This window comes from Drosophila busckii, chromosome 3L (assembly GCF_011750605.1).
Source record: "Drosophila busckii strain San Diego stock center, stock number 13000-0081.31 chromosome 3L, ASM1175060v1, whole genome shotgun sequence".
NCBI lineage: Eukaryota > Metazoa > Arthropoda > Insecta > Diptera > Drosophilidae > Drosophila > Drosophila busckii.
This window is the reverse complement of record NC_046606.1, coordinates 13,239,525-13,257,081: the sequence shown is the minus strand read 5'-3', so window position 1 is coordinate 13,257,081 and position 17,557 is coordinate 13,239,525. Positions and strand designations below refer to the sequence as shown.

The window sequence follows — 17,557 nt, the reverse complement described above, 5'->3', positions numbered from 1 at the left end:
GCATATTAAATATATATAGCAAATATATTTACAATTTAAAGACAAGCAGCAAGTAATAAAAAACAACAAGGACCGCCAAAGACGGTCGAACAACAAAGAAATAAAGATCAGCCGATAAAAGACAAAGCACACACATATACATACACACACATATATCTATATATCTATAACAAAAAGGCAAATTTACAATGGAGGACAATAACACAAGCAGCAGTGCGAGCGGTGCGCCCATCAAACTCGAGGATCCATCGGTGACACTCACAATAAGGCTGATTATGCAAGGAAAGGTAAGTCGAACAAATATATATATAGTTGTAATCGATAAACGATAAACTGCTTAACAGGCTTATTTATTTCAGCATGAGTTTTTAATATAAAAAACGCTGCCGCTTAAATTCGCATCTCTTTATTTATTATTTGTGTGTGTGTGCAACATAAAAAATTAAATGCCATAAAATGCAAAGTAAGCAGCGCGGCTATTAAATAAGCATTACAAGCTCACAAATATGAGTAATAAAATGCGAGCGCGCATCAATAAATTATTAAATGTATATTTTATATATACGCAAGTGCTTATAATAAAACAAATGAAGCAGCGCAGCATAGAATGCAAATAATAAAAGAGCAGCCAAGCATTTAAACAGCTACAAAATTAACAAAAACGCACACATTTGTTTATACATAATTAACAAACAGCTGCAAAGCGCGCAATTATAATTATTTAAACAATAGCGTACTGCATACTAAATGCAGCAATAACCACAAATATAAAATATTAAATCGCATATTTTATAAGCTGCGCGCTAAGCTTGTCTACTCAATAGGCATTAAGTCAATTGCTTTACTATATATTTGTAGAATAAATATAAAATGACTACGCAAATCCGCTTGCTGCTTTTAGCCGCTTTGGCTGCACTTCCAGTTTCAGTTAAGTTGTCCAGCTGAGCTGTCAAAAGCTTTTTAGCCAAAGCTGTCATTTAGCTCCGCTCACATTACGCCAAAGCGGCTCAACAATTATGCAGCTTTTGATTTAGTGTATGTATAAATATTTATATTTAATGCTGAAAGGCAGCGACAGGTGTAACACCAACGAACGAGTTGGGCACATTACATGATGTGTAGTTGAAAATTGGCAAAATTACAAATAAAGCCACAAGAAATTTCTGTGTGTGTGTGTGTGGTGTGTGCAGACAATTTATAACAGAAATAGCAACGCAGCAGACAGACAAAATCGAGACAGACAGACAGTACAACAACACACAACGAGCTAAGCGAAACTTGCGCGCGAGTGAAAACTTTGGTTAAAATATTTACAAAATTGTCGAATTGCATGTGTGTTGTGCAATTTATTTATTTGATTTTCATTTTCATTTATATTTTCAGCTTTTAGTTGCAACACACACACACACACACACACATCCACACACACACAGACACATGCACTTTGTTTTGCTAAGGATACGGGCCATAAATTCTCAAGACACTTTGAACAGCGCCAACAACTGTGCGGCTGCCTTTAGCTATAGCTGTTGGTCTTTTGATCGATAGTTATAGATTAGCGTGATTTATGGCAGCGCTCTGACCAAGTTGACGAATATGTAAACACACACACACACACACACATGCGCACGTTTGCATAAAATATGTAAATACATTTTTAGCGATATGCAAATCAAGTAGCGAAAAAAAACACACACATGTGTGTGTGTGTGTGTGTTGTTTGCATAAATTTTGTTTTTTATTCAATTGACATGAGCGTCGTTCAGCGTTTGCACAAATAACATCCGTGTTGACTTGTTTAATTGAGCGCGAGCGTAGCAACTGCATTAGATAATATAACAGTTGTTGTTAGGGTGACACAATACGTCTTAAAAATGCTTCAAATATAATAAAAATTCAAGCATATTTGTTGCCCTAAATGCGCGCAACGCACAAATTTATACGTTAATTATAATTAGACAAATGTCTGTCTTCAAATATTGCGCAGATATTTTCTCGTTGAGGTGCCGTTTTCCCAGGCTCTGTGCAAATTTCACTAATTAAAAATGCATGATTCAAAAATAACAACCAAGCACACACACACACACAGAAACACATACGAACAGAAATACGTTAATGTCTGACAATTGCACTCGAGTATTCTGGGGCGAGAGTGCAACCCACTTTTTGGGTTTTTTTTTTTGTCTCTATGCAATTTGCGGCCCACTGCCAAGTAGCAAGCCACAATAACAACAACAACAACAATAACAACAACCACATTGTATAATTTTCTTAGTGTTGTTGTTAATTTGTTTTACAGCGTCGCTTGGCTGAGTTTTCTTTTTTGTTTTTGTCATAAATTAATTAGCTGCGTCACGATTTTGCGCTCAACTCCGTTTCGTAGCATTCAGCAACTGTCTGTGACTTTCACACACAACAGCAAACAATTGCAGCTCAACAACAACAACAACAACAACAATAGCGAAAAGTTAATAATATATGAAATATATGCCAATAATAAGCCAACGTTAATTAAAGACGCAAAATGACTGCAGCTTATGCCCTTGACATGAGCCAAACCAACAAAAAAAAAAAACAACGCAGCAAAAATGAGAAAAATATTTATTTTTTTAAAATCATTGTGCAGCTTGAAGCTCTGCGAATTTTTATGTTTTCACTGCACTTTTGATTGTCATTCAACCACACAGCGCTTGCAGTTTTTTTAATTAAAACTTTGAACAGCATTTAAAGTATTTATACAAATAAAATGAAAAGCGAGTCAAGTCTGAAGTGAAAGCTTTATAATTACGAATGCAAACTTTTGTCTAAATAAACTTTAATAATAATTCTTAATTCTATTTTTTCGATATGCCAAATGGCAATACAAATAGTTGCTAATGAGCTAACTCAATCTTAATGAGAGCGTCAACAATCTGCGCTTACCTTGCCCACAATTAACAACAAGCTTAGAAAACTGAGCTGAGCTGCGCTTCCAAACATTTTGATAGCCCATTTGTTAGCTTAACATTAAACGCGCTGGCGAGCTCGTAAAGCAAGTGAGTCTGTCTGTCTCTCTGTCTGTCGGTCTGTCTGTGCGGTCAGTAAGAAAAGCTGCGAGTCTGAGTAGACCAAGCGGCATTAGTAGCTCTGAAGAATGGACTGTGCTAATTGTGCTGCCATAAAAGCAACAAAGCTGTGCGCACCAAACAGCTTTTGATGTTAGTAGAGCAGCAGCTAGAAGAAGCAGCAGACAAGCCAAAAAAAGTGTCAGAGAGTGGGAGAGAGAGACGCAGAGAAGCTTAGTGCAGACAGCATAAACTTAAAATTTAAAATAAAATATATTTAATCTAGTCATGCTGAGTGTGCAAGTCTCTGCGTTGGTGGAAACTTTACAATTTTTGGTGTTAATGCGAATATAGCAGAGAGAAATAAATAAATAAATAACGTAAAAAGTTGTTGATGTTGCTGTTGTTGCTGCTGCTGCTGCTGCTGCTGCTGCTGCTGCTGCAACAATTGCCAAACCGTGAGAACCATTTATGGAAGCCGACAGCAGCTCAAGAAAAACTTTTTACAAATAAGAAACTTTTTGTTGTTGGAAAATGCAATGTGACAAGTATGTGTGTGCCGCTTGTTGCTGCCACAGCTGCTGCTGCTGGTGCTGCTGCTGTTGCACATATGTGTGCAATGCGTTGGTCTGCCCCACCCCCCGCCCTTATACGCTTTTAATAAATCATGCTGCGCATTTGTCGCCCTGCATTTTGTAGTTGCTGCTGTCGTAATGAAAACAGAAAAGTGCAAACTGTACAATTAAATAATTTGAAATTCTGAGCTGCAAAGAACCCAGGCGCACTTTTTATACACTTTGACATTTTTGTAAAAAATGGACAGAAGGATGCGCTTGCTGACGCTACAGCGAAAACGAGTTGTGACGCATTAGCTGCTTTGTGTGTATGTGTGTGTGAGTGCATGGCTGTGTTTGCTGCAATGTTCTAGTCAAAGTGTATATAAAAGTTGGTTGCGCCCAACTTTAATTTGTCCACTTGCTGTGCAGCAATTTTAATTTGATTTCTATATATATATGTGTGTGTGTGTGTGTGTATAAATAGCAACAATAGGACGACACGCCGTGGGGCGTGGTCATAAGTACGCTGCTGCATTTTTTAATTAGTTACATTTGAGTAACAATTCATAAGAAATTGCATTGACAAAGTTTGTAATGCAAAAAGTTCAGCCCTGCAGCAAAATGAAAATGAAATTGAAATTCTCGTTTCAATGAATATTTATGCAAATGCAGCTAAAGCGTTCGTTTTGATCCAAGCCTAAAGGCTAAAGCGCAGTATCGATTTAACAGTGGATGACAGTGAGCTGGGCTTATGTTAATTAACATAGCAGCTGTAAATTAACATAATTGCTGCTTAAACAAGCTGTTAGCAGTTGGAAGTGAATTATAAGATATCCAAATACAACTTTAAGTTATTTTATATTTTTATACATTTTTTAAACTATCAATTGCATGCACTTAAACTAAAATTTTGCAACTGCTGCACATCGATTGGCAAACCGAAAAGTTTTTGCATTTTAGAAGTTTTGTATAAAATAAAATTTGCTTTTAGCTGTCAAACCGCACAACAGAGTCAGGCTCGCTGTCCTGTCTCTCTATGAAAATTGTGTTGGTCATGTCCAATACTTTTGTTGTTGTTGTTGTTGCTTTTTGCATGCATAATTTGCAGGCCAGAGCAAAACAAGAAATGCCAAAAATTTTACATGCAACACCGCAAAAGTGAATTTTTGCATACAAATCGTTGTCGTTTGCTTTGCCTCGTTGGTTATCCTGCAAGTTGTTGTTAGAGCAAAAATTTAGCATTTAATTGCTGGCCAGAGCGCCAAGCCAAGTGGCAAGTAGCAGTAAAATGCAATCAACTGAAAGTGCAAAAATGGCAGCCAAAATAGTAGAGTTCGGTTTTCTGGCATCAACTCTCTCTCACTCGCATATATTTTGGCTTTGGCTTAGGAACGAGCTGCACAGATTTATGCAAATTGCGTAAGCTTCTAAGCCACAAAGCGAATGTGGTAAGGCGGCAAAGTATTTAGCGTAGAGCTGGGCCGACGCTGCTTGCCGCTTGGCTATGACAGCCTTTGGGGCACGTTATTAATGATGATGGGTGTGCGTTCAAGCATCGCTGATGGCCTGGCCATAAGCCTTAATAGGCACCGGTCTAGGCCGCCCAAGCGTACGAGCGAGCGAGCGAGCGAGCGACCTCTCCCATAAATTATAGACAAGAGCCATCAAAATTTGTCTTGAGTGCGCAGACAGGCGAACGCAATTCACAAACGCCGCCATAATTGTGCCAATAATTATGGCAATTCCGTCTGACATTTGTGTCTAATAAATATTTTGGTCATTTTGGCTGCATAAATAATAAAGCAGATTGAACAACAAAATGTTAAACTGTAGCATAACACACACATAATAAAATATATATCTAAAATATATCTATGTGCATTTACATTTGGGTATGAGAAGTCGTTTATCATGCGCTCACAAAATATTTTGTGGCAAAGTGCCCAGAGCACAATACAGCACTTTGTATGTGTGTGTGTGTGTGTGACAATGGATTGGCTAGAAACTGTGAAAAGTGCACTTTGCGAAGGTTATAAAAGATTTGTCGCTACTAGGCAAATGTATTGCATTTAAAGCTGCACAAAATATATTTCAAATAATTTATGCGTTGTACATAAATTGCAAGTGTCAATTTATTAGCTAATTCAGTTTTTGATAATTACAAAATAATAAGCAACTGACGCATGCATAAAATAAAAACAAAAACATTAAATTAAGCTCAAATTGCAGCTCTCACTCGCTCTCAGTCTAATTAATATGATTTAAACATTTAATTTTTTATTATACACTCAGCGCCATTTTTGTAAAAAATGGAAAAGGGGTATTATGAAGTTGTGCAAATGTATGTAACAGGGAGACGGAGGCGTGGCAGACCGGACTTTATATGTATATCCTTGATCAGCAAGACAAATGAGTCGATATAGACATGTCTGTCTGAATGTTTGCGTGTTTCTAAGCAACTATAAGAGCTAGAGCAACAAAATTTGGTATGTAGGTGCTTATATCCCCAGACACTACGCTTTTTTTTTTGTTTATTTTTATTTCCTCCCCCCTCCCGCAAAAATCGAAAAAAAACGATATAAGGCAGTTAAAAAATTCTTTAAAAATCTGAATAGAATCAAAATTGCTAAGCATAGCTTTTAATTCACTTTTGCTGATAAGTCAAAGTGTATATTAAAAGTTGGTTGCGCCCAACTTAATTTGTCCACTGGTTTTTTAACATGTTAGCAAAACTGTTTGTAGTTTGTGCCCAGACTGGCAGCTGTGCGCATACATACAGCGGTGACTGTAGCTCTATGCACATATTTACAATCAATTAAAACGCGTAAAACGCATTGCCCGCAAATTTCATTACGCCCCAGCCCCAGCCCCAGCCCCATTTTGAGCTGTGAAAAGAGTGCGGCTTGTTGTCGTCGCTGACGTCAAGGGGTCGGTGGGAGAGGTAGTGGGTTGAGGTTTGAGCATGAAATGCTGTATGGCACTTAAATATGCAAAAGTAGTTACATATATGTGGCTATATACGATATCACTTAATATTTAATTGAATTTGCGCAGCGGCGAGGCAAACGAAATAAAAAGAAATGCGCTTTAAAAGCAAAATACGTTGATTTTAATTAAGACTGACATAGTTAAGTTGAATAAGCAACACACTAGCTATGCATTGAATACAAACTAAGCCATAAGCATTGACCACAAAGTGCCTTTTGTTGTTCTCTGTGTGGTCAAAAGCTGAAAGCAACTCAAAGTAATTAAAAAACTGTTACTAATGCAAATCTTTCTATTTCTATTTTGCAGGAAGTTGGTAGTATTATTGGTAAAAAGGGTGAAATTGTCAACAGATTTCGTGAAGAGGTAATTTCTATATCGCGTATTTTCCCTGAACTGAATTTATTTCTGATACATTTTGCTTTTGTGTTACAGTCTGGTGCCAAAATTAACATTTCGGATGGCTCGTGCCCGGAACGCATTGTGACGGTGTCTGGCTCAACAAGCTCAATCTTCTCGGCATTTACGCTAATTACAAAGAAATTCGAAGAGGTATGTGTGCGCTAAATTCAACACACACACACACACATAGACACAGACACATGCACACGTGTGTGTAATTACATAATCTATGTGTAGTTGCTGCTTTGTTCTCTGTCACTTCACATTACTAACTTGAAACCCCGTTTCAGTGGTGCTCGCAGTTCAATGATGTTGGCAAAGTTGGTAAAACTCAAATTCCCATACGATTGATTGTGCCCGCCAGTCAATGTGGATCGTTAATTGGTGCGTACACAAAAATAAAAAAATGAACATGCTGTCGGTCTAGGCAAGAGTGGCTCGAAGATCAAGGAGATACGCCAGACCACGGGCTGCTCCATACAGGTGGCCAGTGAAATGTTGCCAAACTCAACGGAGCGTGCGGTCACTTTGAGTGGCAGCGCCGAGCAAATCACTCAATGCATCTATCAGATATGTCTTGTCATGTTGGAGGTAAGCAGCGCAGCTTCAAGAGTTTGAACTCTCTATATGGAACTCTAACTTTGCTTGCAGTCTCCGCCACGTGGGGCAACCATACCGTATCGACCAAAGCCGCAGGTAACCGGGCCCGTTATCTTGGCCAACGGACAAGCGTTCACCATTCAAGGCAACTATGCAGTGCCCACACAAGAGGTACGCTTAGTGCATTAACTAGCTGCTCTAGTTTAAGTCTAAGTTAGACGTACGTTAATGTTAATAATTAAGCTCATATAACGCCGCATTCTATAGCCAGCTACACTGCCGAAAGTTTTCACTCTCTATCTATCTATCTATCTATCGACTCTTAACTCCATTAAAAAGCAAAAACCTTTCATTTGACTTCATTTTGTGTTTGCCAAACGCTATATTATGTTTATTGTCTATATACATATATATTATATATCATAATATGATTTTGTGCCTTTTATAATTTAAGTTTACAATAGCTAACCCATTGAGTTGTCATGTCTTCATCTTTCTCTCTCTTTCTCTATCGACCTATAAGCCTTTAAATGTGAATACTTTAAGTTAAAAAAAAAAACCACATGTTAGTTAACCACTCTAATTGCTCGTTTAGCAAAATAAACCTACTTTTAATTTGCATCACTACTTTCTATCTCTCTCTATTTCTGTCTCTGATTTTGTCCACACCCCTTTTTGAACCAACCTGGCAGCTGTCTAGTTCCGAAACGCATTGTGAACCAGTTTTGAATTGTTCCAGAGTCGATCAGCGTTCCCACCCCCTCTCTCTCTACCCACGTCGTTTGCTCATTTACGTATATCTCTGATTATCTGAAATTCTCTCGTAACGTTTTGTACCCAGACATATCTTCATTTTCAAACGCTCTCCCCCTCCGTCCAGGTGGCCCCCACCCGAAAAACTCAAAAAGAACTAATGTTAAACTCATTTTTACAGCAGCAACTAAAACTAGACTGAAAACAAATATTTTAATAATATGTTTACAATAAATTTTTACATCTTTTTTTTTTGTATACTTTTTTTTTTAGTTTCTTTTGCACTCTCTTCTCTCAGGTTGAGCGCGCTTGTGTATTGAGCTTCAAGTATCGGTGTCTGTAAATTTTCAAAAGCGGGAGCGGTCGCTCACAATATAAAATTTTGCAGTGGGCGGCGGCTGCTCTCCGCCTCAGTTTGAACGCGTGAGTTTGTGCTGGGGGCTTCACTACTCTCACACACACACACACACAGATGCATACAGCTGTGTGTTTGTATGTGTGTGTAATTCTTCTCTCTGTCTCTCTAAACGAAACGAATACGAATCGAGGGCTCGCGTGCAGCGTGCGGAGAAGTATGTTCCACACTATAGCCTCTATATATTAACTATATAAAATCCAAAATTAATTAAAATACCTCAAGAACAATCAATCAACTACAACTACAACAACAACAACACAGCTACCTTTTGAGTACGAAACCAAAACTAATAGTGCAACACTCTTTTATATACCAACAAATAAATCAAACCACAATTTGTTTCTATCAATCCTGCGTTATTGGTATATAGTCTCTCTATACTTCATTCTCTTAATTTTATGTAGTAAAAACATTGAATTTATACAGTTATATTTTATACCGGATAAACCAAAAACAAATTTCAAATTCATCAGCCAGCAACTTTAGCTGAGTTAGTTGTACTCGTAAATTACCCAAACATTTGCCATAAATCAACAACAACAGCAGCAGCAGCAACAGCAACAACAATTAAATTTACAACAAAGCAATTAGCCAACAACTGCAACAGCAACAACAACAACAACAGCAACATACTATTCAAATATCGTCCTGCCCGAGCCCTCACAAACACTCAATCAATCTCTCTCTCTCTCTCTCTCTCTCAACTCTCTGTCAACTCCGTTGCTACGTTCTAAAAATAAATTAGCATACATACATATATTGTTTATAACTCTCACAGGCCAAAATTCAATTTGTTTGCTGCAAACAGTAAATTGAAACTTTTAGACCCTTTAAAGCGCCCACTGCCCAAAAAACAACAAAAACAGCAGCAAAAAAAGTTTGTAAACTAAGCCAAAGACAACAAAATAAAACAAAACAGAAACTTTATTATCTCATCAAATTCAATTAATGCGCACAAAATAACAAACAAATTTTAGCGCGCAACAAAACAATTCGCTCTCTCACTCTCTCTCTGTCTCCTCTCACTTAAACGCACTTATGTATGTCCTTGGTGTTGGGTTTTGTAGCAATATTGAGGTGTGTAGCGAAATCCTATCAATTAGATCCTTCCGCTGAAGCTGGGTACTGTCCTTGGCGTCTTCTCCTGGTCGCTCTTTGTTATCATTTGCTCCCAATCCGACGCTCCGCTCCGCTCCGTTCCCAACTCAACTCATTTGATTCGCATTAGTTTACACCAAAAATACTCTGCACACACTTGAACTTAAAGCTTTTGCCTCGAATGTCCAACTTAATTATAATAGCGACATATTAAATATTTGATAAGCTTTTTCGTCGACGAATTTATGTTTGCGTATATCTCATTTTTGTTCTTCTACTTTCTCTCACTCACACTACTGTGCCGAAATGAAAATGAAAATTCACATCAACTATACAACACAAAAAATATAAATTTGGTTGTAATCGAATTCAAACTAGACCTGTCCAATGTTTCCGCTGACTTTGGCTACCGGTGGTCTGCATGCTGGTATTTCTGGCCTAACGGATCCTTTGTTAAAGGGAGCGCATTTAACAGGAGCGCTGCCAGCTCACCACCATCACCTACAGCAATTGCCTGATGTGAGTTTTGATTGATTCGCAAAACTGAAAACTGAACAACAACGACAACAACAACAATAAGAACAGCAAACAACAAAAGCTACCAAATCCAACAAAGACGACGAGCTCGAGTGCCGAGACAGCATTTGTTTCTTTTGTGTGGCATGTGTTGGCTGTAACCCGCTCCTCTCGTCCGCCCCGCGCCTCCTCTCTCTCTCTCTCTGCTCTCTCTCTGGTTTCTATGTAACACCCATTTGCGCACCCCGTAGTTGTATTCAGTAGTTGTAGTAGTAACTGTAGCTGTAACACCCGCCTGTATGAACTTGAAGCCTCCGCCTGCGCCACCCCTCTGCCCCACTAGCTAGTTTGTAATTGTGCATTGGTGTTTTGTTTGTTGTGTTACCCCCCACCCAACTATATTTGTAGTACGTTCGTATGTGTGTGTGTTTGTTACCTTTACTACCTTTGGCATTTCTTTTACGATCCCTACGTTGCAACTTTGTCACCTGACCACATTTCAATAACATTAACGTGCTCTGGTCCTTGCCCCACTCCAACTCTCCACTCTCCTCTCTCTCTATCTCTTGCGAGCTGCAGCTCCCCAAACAACAGCTGTGCCACAAAGTTGTTGATGCTTTTATTTATTTTCTTATTTTTTTATTTGGCTGCCTCGCGCCGCGGCAACACCCTCGACAAAAAATCCGTCAGCTCGAGCTCGAGGGCCACAAACATCGACCCCGACATATTTGCCCTGCAACAAATGCAATTTTTTTATGCGCCAAGTTGCAGCATATTTTGTGAACTGCTGCTAGTCAAGATATGTTTATTTAATAATGTCAAACGTGACTTTCCAAAGCGAGTTCGTACCCGCACACAACACCCACCCCCACCCCAGATTCCATTCCAAACTCTGCACAGTTGTTATTGAGTTGCAAATTCATTTCCATTTGCAAAACAAAGTGATGCATAAGTAAATTTTGTATATAGCGACGAAAGCAAAGCGCATGCGATATATTCTTTATTTTATTTGTTTATATGCATTTGATATATATTTGAATTAAACACACACACACACGCACGCATTTCTACGCTTTATTTTATTTATTTGTAACAGATTTTTCATGCTACCATATATACTGCTATATATTTCATTGTTAACATGTGTGCGTGCATTTCATTTGATTAATTTATAAAGTGTTTGCAACAAATTTACAGCTATATATAACTGTGGGTGGCATTGGGGGGCGGGTGCTCAACATTCGATTGCATATGCATAAAGGTGCTTCAAAAATCAAACTAAAAATCTACCTTTTTGACCTGAAAATGAGTTGTGACTGTATGCGTGTGTGTGTGGGAATTAATATGCATAGCTTGGTGCCATATTTCAATACAATTCCACATGTTTCCATACAATCGATGCTGGGCTTATATAAATAAAAAAAACTATAGCATGCAGTTAGGCGCAGCAGGCAAAAATCAATTGCAATTAACTATTCCAACTAACTAGCCTGAGTATTTACTTTAAGTGGGGGCGCTTGCAACTTGTAAATTAATTCATTGAAATCGTAGCCACTACATCATAATAATTAATTAACACACACACACATGTGAATAATTGTCTTCTGCTTATGCATTTTGTTTTCTGTTATTTTGATTTAATGCTTTCCCCTTATGTTTGTTGTGCTTTGTTAATTTTGTTAACTTTCGAGTTTATTACTGTTTTTTTTTTATTGAAAGCTGTACGCGCGTTGTGTTGTGATTACCCAAATGTTCCAATAAGAATCTATATAACTTTTAGTGTTAATCCTAAATACCAACATATAAGACTCCACTAATGTGTGCCTATTTATATGAGACACTAGCAGCTGTAGTACAGTATGTGCAAATTGTTAATGTACGCTTGCCTCTTCGCACAGGTTGCAAAGAATCCATTGGCCAGCTTGGCTGCCTTGGGCCTGGCCGGCATGACGCCAGCCAATCCCGGCGGTATCAATCACACAGGTAAGTCGTCCCATCAGCAGCTGATGCACACCTGAGTGTTAACTTAACTTGTGCTTGTTGCTTGCAGCTCTGGCTGCCTTGGCTGGCTCGCAACTGCGCACAGCCAATGCGAATCGTGCCCAGCAGCAGCAGCATGAGATGACCGTGTCGAATGATTTGATTGGCTGCATCATTGGCAAGGGCGGCACCAAAATCGCTGAAATACGTCAGATCTCCGGCGCCATGATACGCATCTCCAACTGCGAGGAGCGCGAGGGCGGCAACACTGATCGCACCATCACCATTAGCGGTAATCCGGACTCGGTGGCATTGGCCCAATACTTAATCAATATGAGGTGAGCTCAAATCTCTCTTTTTTTTATTGATATATATATGCAATTTGTACTATCACGTGTGTATGTCTATTAACATATTAAAACTATATAATCATTTTGTCGAATTGATTTGCAAATTGACGAAACAAAGGTCTAAGGAGGTCGTCGGTCGGTCGGTCCGGTCGGTCGGTCGTATCGGTCTCTCTCAGTTCAATTTTTAGTCTGTGGCAGGCGTTCAAACAGCAAACTCTAACTCTAAGCTCTCGATAAACAAATCGAATAATCGATAATACGTATATAGCATTTAAGTCGTTAGCACTCAACTTTCAAATTGTACTGAAGTGTAACTCACCATAGACACAAATACCTCAGCACTTTAATAAGTACTAAACCAATTTGATTGTACCACCTTCTATTTTTGGTTTCTGACACTCAATGCAATGCAATTGCTTATGTAAATATATAAAAAAAAAAAATACCTCTCTAGCATTTAGTTTAAAGCTAAGCAAACTGTATAAAGCAAAAGACTCAGCTCAGCTCAGCTCGGCAGGCATATTGGAAGAAGAGGAGGAGCAGGAGCAGACGCTATTTATGGACAGCACCAACTAAACCAACGTCACGCGTCGCACTCTCGCACTTAATGCTAATGCAACTGGAACTGATTAAATTGGTACATACACTAAAAACAAAAAATTACAAATCTACAGTTCTCAACCATCCAAATATCATGCTCTCTCCTCTCCTCCCCAAACCCAAAGCAACAAATACAACAAAATTTTTATATAAATAAAAAACTAAACTCAACTTAACCAAAATATTCCCACGCCACATAAAAAAGTTCTCACTTCCCAAAATTACTCTAAAACAAAAACAAAACTTTTTTCGGTCAAGTCCAACAACAAGTTTCTATTCCTACCATCCAAATATATAAATTTGAACGCCGCTCCCACCAAAATAAAAGCCCAACTATAGCATTCACAAGTTCTCTCAGGAGCTTTGCTATATATCCGTTTACTCCGAACCGTTCCTCCACACAAAAACCTCCTTAACCTTTTTGCATAACAAAAACACAAAAGCAACAAAAAAAAAAAAAAAAGAAATATGTAAAAAACCAAAATTTAATTACCAACTCAATTCCACAAAATCACAAAACCAAAAAGAAAGTTTTGAATTTATCCAGCAACAATATCCCATATGTTCCTTTCTCTTTCTTTCTCTCTCTCTGTCTATCTATCTCTATGTGTACCTCATCCACAGCGTTGAGCTGCAGAAGGCAAATCTACAGGATCAAGCAGCGCAAAACGGCAACGGAGCTGCAATTGCAGCAACTGCTGGCACTGCTGCCACCACAGCAACTAGTGTGGCAACAGCAGCCGCAGCAGCAGCAGCGGCAGCAGCCAGCAGCGTCGTCAATGGCAGCAGCTGCTTGACTGCTGCACTCAACAGCAGCAGCAGCAGCAGCAACAACAACAGCAGCAATAGCTCGGCCAGCAGCAATAGCAGCAGCGCCAGCTACACAACCGTCAGCAATGGCAGTCAGAGCAGCAGCAACAACAACAACAACAACAACAGCAGCAGCAACAACAACAATGCAACAGCAGCAGCAGCTTTGAGTGGCAGTCCACTCGCCTCGGCGCTGCAACTGCTGACCAAGCCCGGAGCTCTTACCGCGCTCTCCAATCCTCAGCGCCTTGGATCTGCTCAGCCTGACCACGTTGGGCAGCAATGGCAGCAGCGCTGCCGGCGGCGGCGGTCCGCCCGTGCAGACCACAGGAGTCAATCGTGCCAAGGGTCACTTTGCGACCTCGCGCTTCAGGCAGCACCAGACCGAGACTGGCGGCGAGCCTGAGAAGGCGCGCAACAAGTTTAATCCCTACTAGGGGTAGGGGCCCAGGCGGCAACCAAAACACGTCGATCATCATTTGATTTTAGTCTAGTTAGTAGTATACGCCCTCTCTCTCTCTATCTCTCTCTCTATTTTAGTTATTAGCGTTGCGGCAGCTGCAGAGTTTGTGGAATTCTTTAAGAATGCGCAGCTCTGCGTAGTTTGTTTTTGAATTTGAATTGAATATTGTACAAGTATTTGGAAAAGTGAAGACAATTTTATACAAAACTATGCAACAGTATATCGAGTATTAGTTGATAGTTGTTGAGGCGAATGAGTGAAGCAGCGAGTTATTTGTCTGGACTGCCAGTTCTAAAGGGCAGCTAAGCTAAGCGTATTGGATTTATCGATCGAATATATATATATGAAATCAGAATACTAAACGGCCTAAGTGCGCCTAGTATTTTACACTACAAAACTTTGACCAAGTGAATTTCGAGCATAAGGACCCCGGGAGCTGAATATAGTAGTTGTTGTTAGAACATGTACTCCCCCCTCCCCCTCCCCCTCTTTATATACATATATGCATCATATATATATAATATAGAAATTGCCAAATTTTTAGCGCATTCTTAAACAGTCACTCATTGTAACATAGATTATATCATTTGCCCTTATTAGAACCCAACTCCAATTACCAATTACCATTTACATATTACGATTATAACTTTAGATTGTAAGCACTATTGTAATTTATAAACTTAGCCATTAAGCCCAAAAAGTTATCCCCCAAATCCATTTCCATTTACCATTTACCATTACCTAATCCATTCACCATTTGTATGTCGAGTATGTAAATTATACAAACTTCTTTAAGAAGTTTCAACAAAATTCCAATGCGTTGTCTGCCGAAAGATTTTGGCGCAACGACTTTTATGGACCAATTCGCTCTAATTGACGCAATCTACGCAATTGAGCGTACAAAAAGCTTATAGTAGAATGAAAAATATATTACCAGATGCTTAAATAGTGAACAAAAGCAGCCAATTGAAGGCAACAACAAGAGCTGATAACAAAAGCATAGCCAGCAAATGAAATATGTTAAAACATGAAATGAAAGTTATTATGTATTAGGACTTAAAGTCTTCAATTGTTTATAAATCATACAAATTGTAAACATTCATTTATAGATTTTTCTAAATTATTACTGTATTTATTAAACAATTGTAAATTTGTTATTATTATTATTATTATTTGAGTTGTTTTGTGATGCAAACAAAGCAAATAAAGCCAAACGATTTTTGAATTGGTAACGATTAAAATGAAATGAATTTGATAATTGTTGAAATAAAAAAGTATTTGGAAATTCAAATTTCTCTACATTATATACACACACACACACACACTATGTACTTTAATTAAGCAATTTTTGTATAATTTACTTAGCTAACACTTATACTGCATACAAGTTGTTCTAAGTTAAGCGGGCTTACGATTTTATCACACACTCAATAAATATTATACAAAAAAAACAAACATATTATATACACTATACATACATATACTCTTCGACTATATACGTTATAGTAAAGCGTCAAAGTAGTTTTGCAAAAAATGAAAGAATCCTTGTAATGAAATGTAACAACTAAATTGCATAGCTTAACTAAATAGAGACACACACACACTGAAACAAATCTAAATACACTTAATGAATAGCTTCATCTGTAGCCACAGTTATTAGCGACATTTACATATATGCCATGATATATAGAAAGCAAAACATTATATGAATCCGATGAGTTTGTAATAAAATGAAGAAATATTGTGAAAAATTCAAAGTGTCTATGTATTGAACTTTAAAGAGAAGCCGAGACCGCTGAACTGAACTAACCGATTCCTAAGTACACAATAAAATAATTTTCAAACTCTTGTTCTCCATGCCAAGTCAACTTATATTTGCTTATATCTTTTCGCTTTACAGAATATCAATGGAGACCGCTGGACTGCCCATACCTGGTTATCATTATATTACGCCCAGCGCCATTGTTAAAACTCCCATACACTAAGTGCAACAACAACAAAAGCAACAACCACAACAATTTTAACAACAACAACAACACACCGAGGAACTGCAGCTGAAACCAACTAACTGCAGATACAAAGGCAAAGGACAACAATGTTGCTGCAAGAAGAAGAGCAACAGCAACAAGTTTCGTCTGAATAGGGAGAACGCAAAGATTATAGACGGTCATATATATACAATCAGACACACACACACACACAAACAAACCAACAACAACACAGACACAGACATGCAGATATATATAAGCATACATACGCGTTATATTTATTCATTGATTCTTATTAATTATGATATATACATACATATATAATATATATATTTTTTATTAAGTTTTCAAAATGAAGCAAACAATAAAAAATAACAATTTATGTTAAACCGTTTATCACAGGGTGCGTCTGGCTTTAAAGCTCATGACGCGCCCCACAAGTAAGAACAGAACAGCAATTAATTGTAAGTTTAGTCAAAATGAAGACAAATGCAACAATGCAGAAAACAAAACAACAAAAAAAACAACATAAAATATTCAGCAAAATAATGAAAAGTTTATTTCTAAATACAGTTAAATCTTAAGCCAACTCATTGTGCATTCGCAAATCGAAGAAGAATGAAAAACAAATATAACTAACAACACATGCAACAAAAGTTACAAATTTAAGCACATTGAAATAATATTCATAAAATACATAAAACAAAGCATATTCGCAGCCACTTTAAGCAGCAAGCAAAGCAGAGAGGGAAACTAAAACAAATAACAATAATTAAGCGATTTTCTCTTTGTTAGATGACAATATAATAGTTTTTATGTTTGTTTGCTTTTGTTGTTTGTATTTATGTGTTTCGAGCATATAAATACGAAATTGGCGTTATATAAATATATATACATACATATATATTATTGATATAATAATTTGTAATCTTTTTTTTTAATTATTATTGTAATTGTTATCGAAATTGTATTTGTGATTTTTGAATATGTTTA

The 17,557-nt window shown here is 37.8% G+C and overlaps 1 protein-coding gene across 1 annotated transcript; it reads left to right on the top strand.

The window, feature by feature from the left end:
- LOC108598341 (poly(rC)-binding protein 3) lies at positions 1-15,660 on the top strand. The gene is given in 11 exon segments (XM_033293832.1): positions 1-287; positions 6,896-6,952; positions 7,022-7,138; positions 7,279-7,372; positions 7,416-7,579; positions 7,640-7,759; positions 10,236-10,376; positions 12,272-12,356; positions 12,424-12,691; positions 13,928-14,351; positions 14,353-15,660. Coding segments are annotated over 11 exon segments (1,767 nt in total). The 5' UTR covers positions 1-188; the 3' UTR covers positions 14,551-15,660.
- The last annotated feature ends 1,897 nt before the right edge of the window (positions 15,661-17,557 follow it).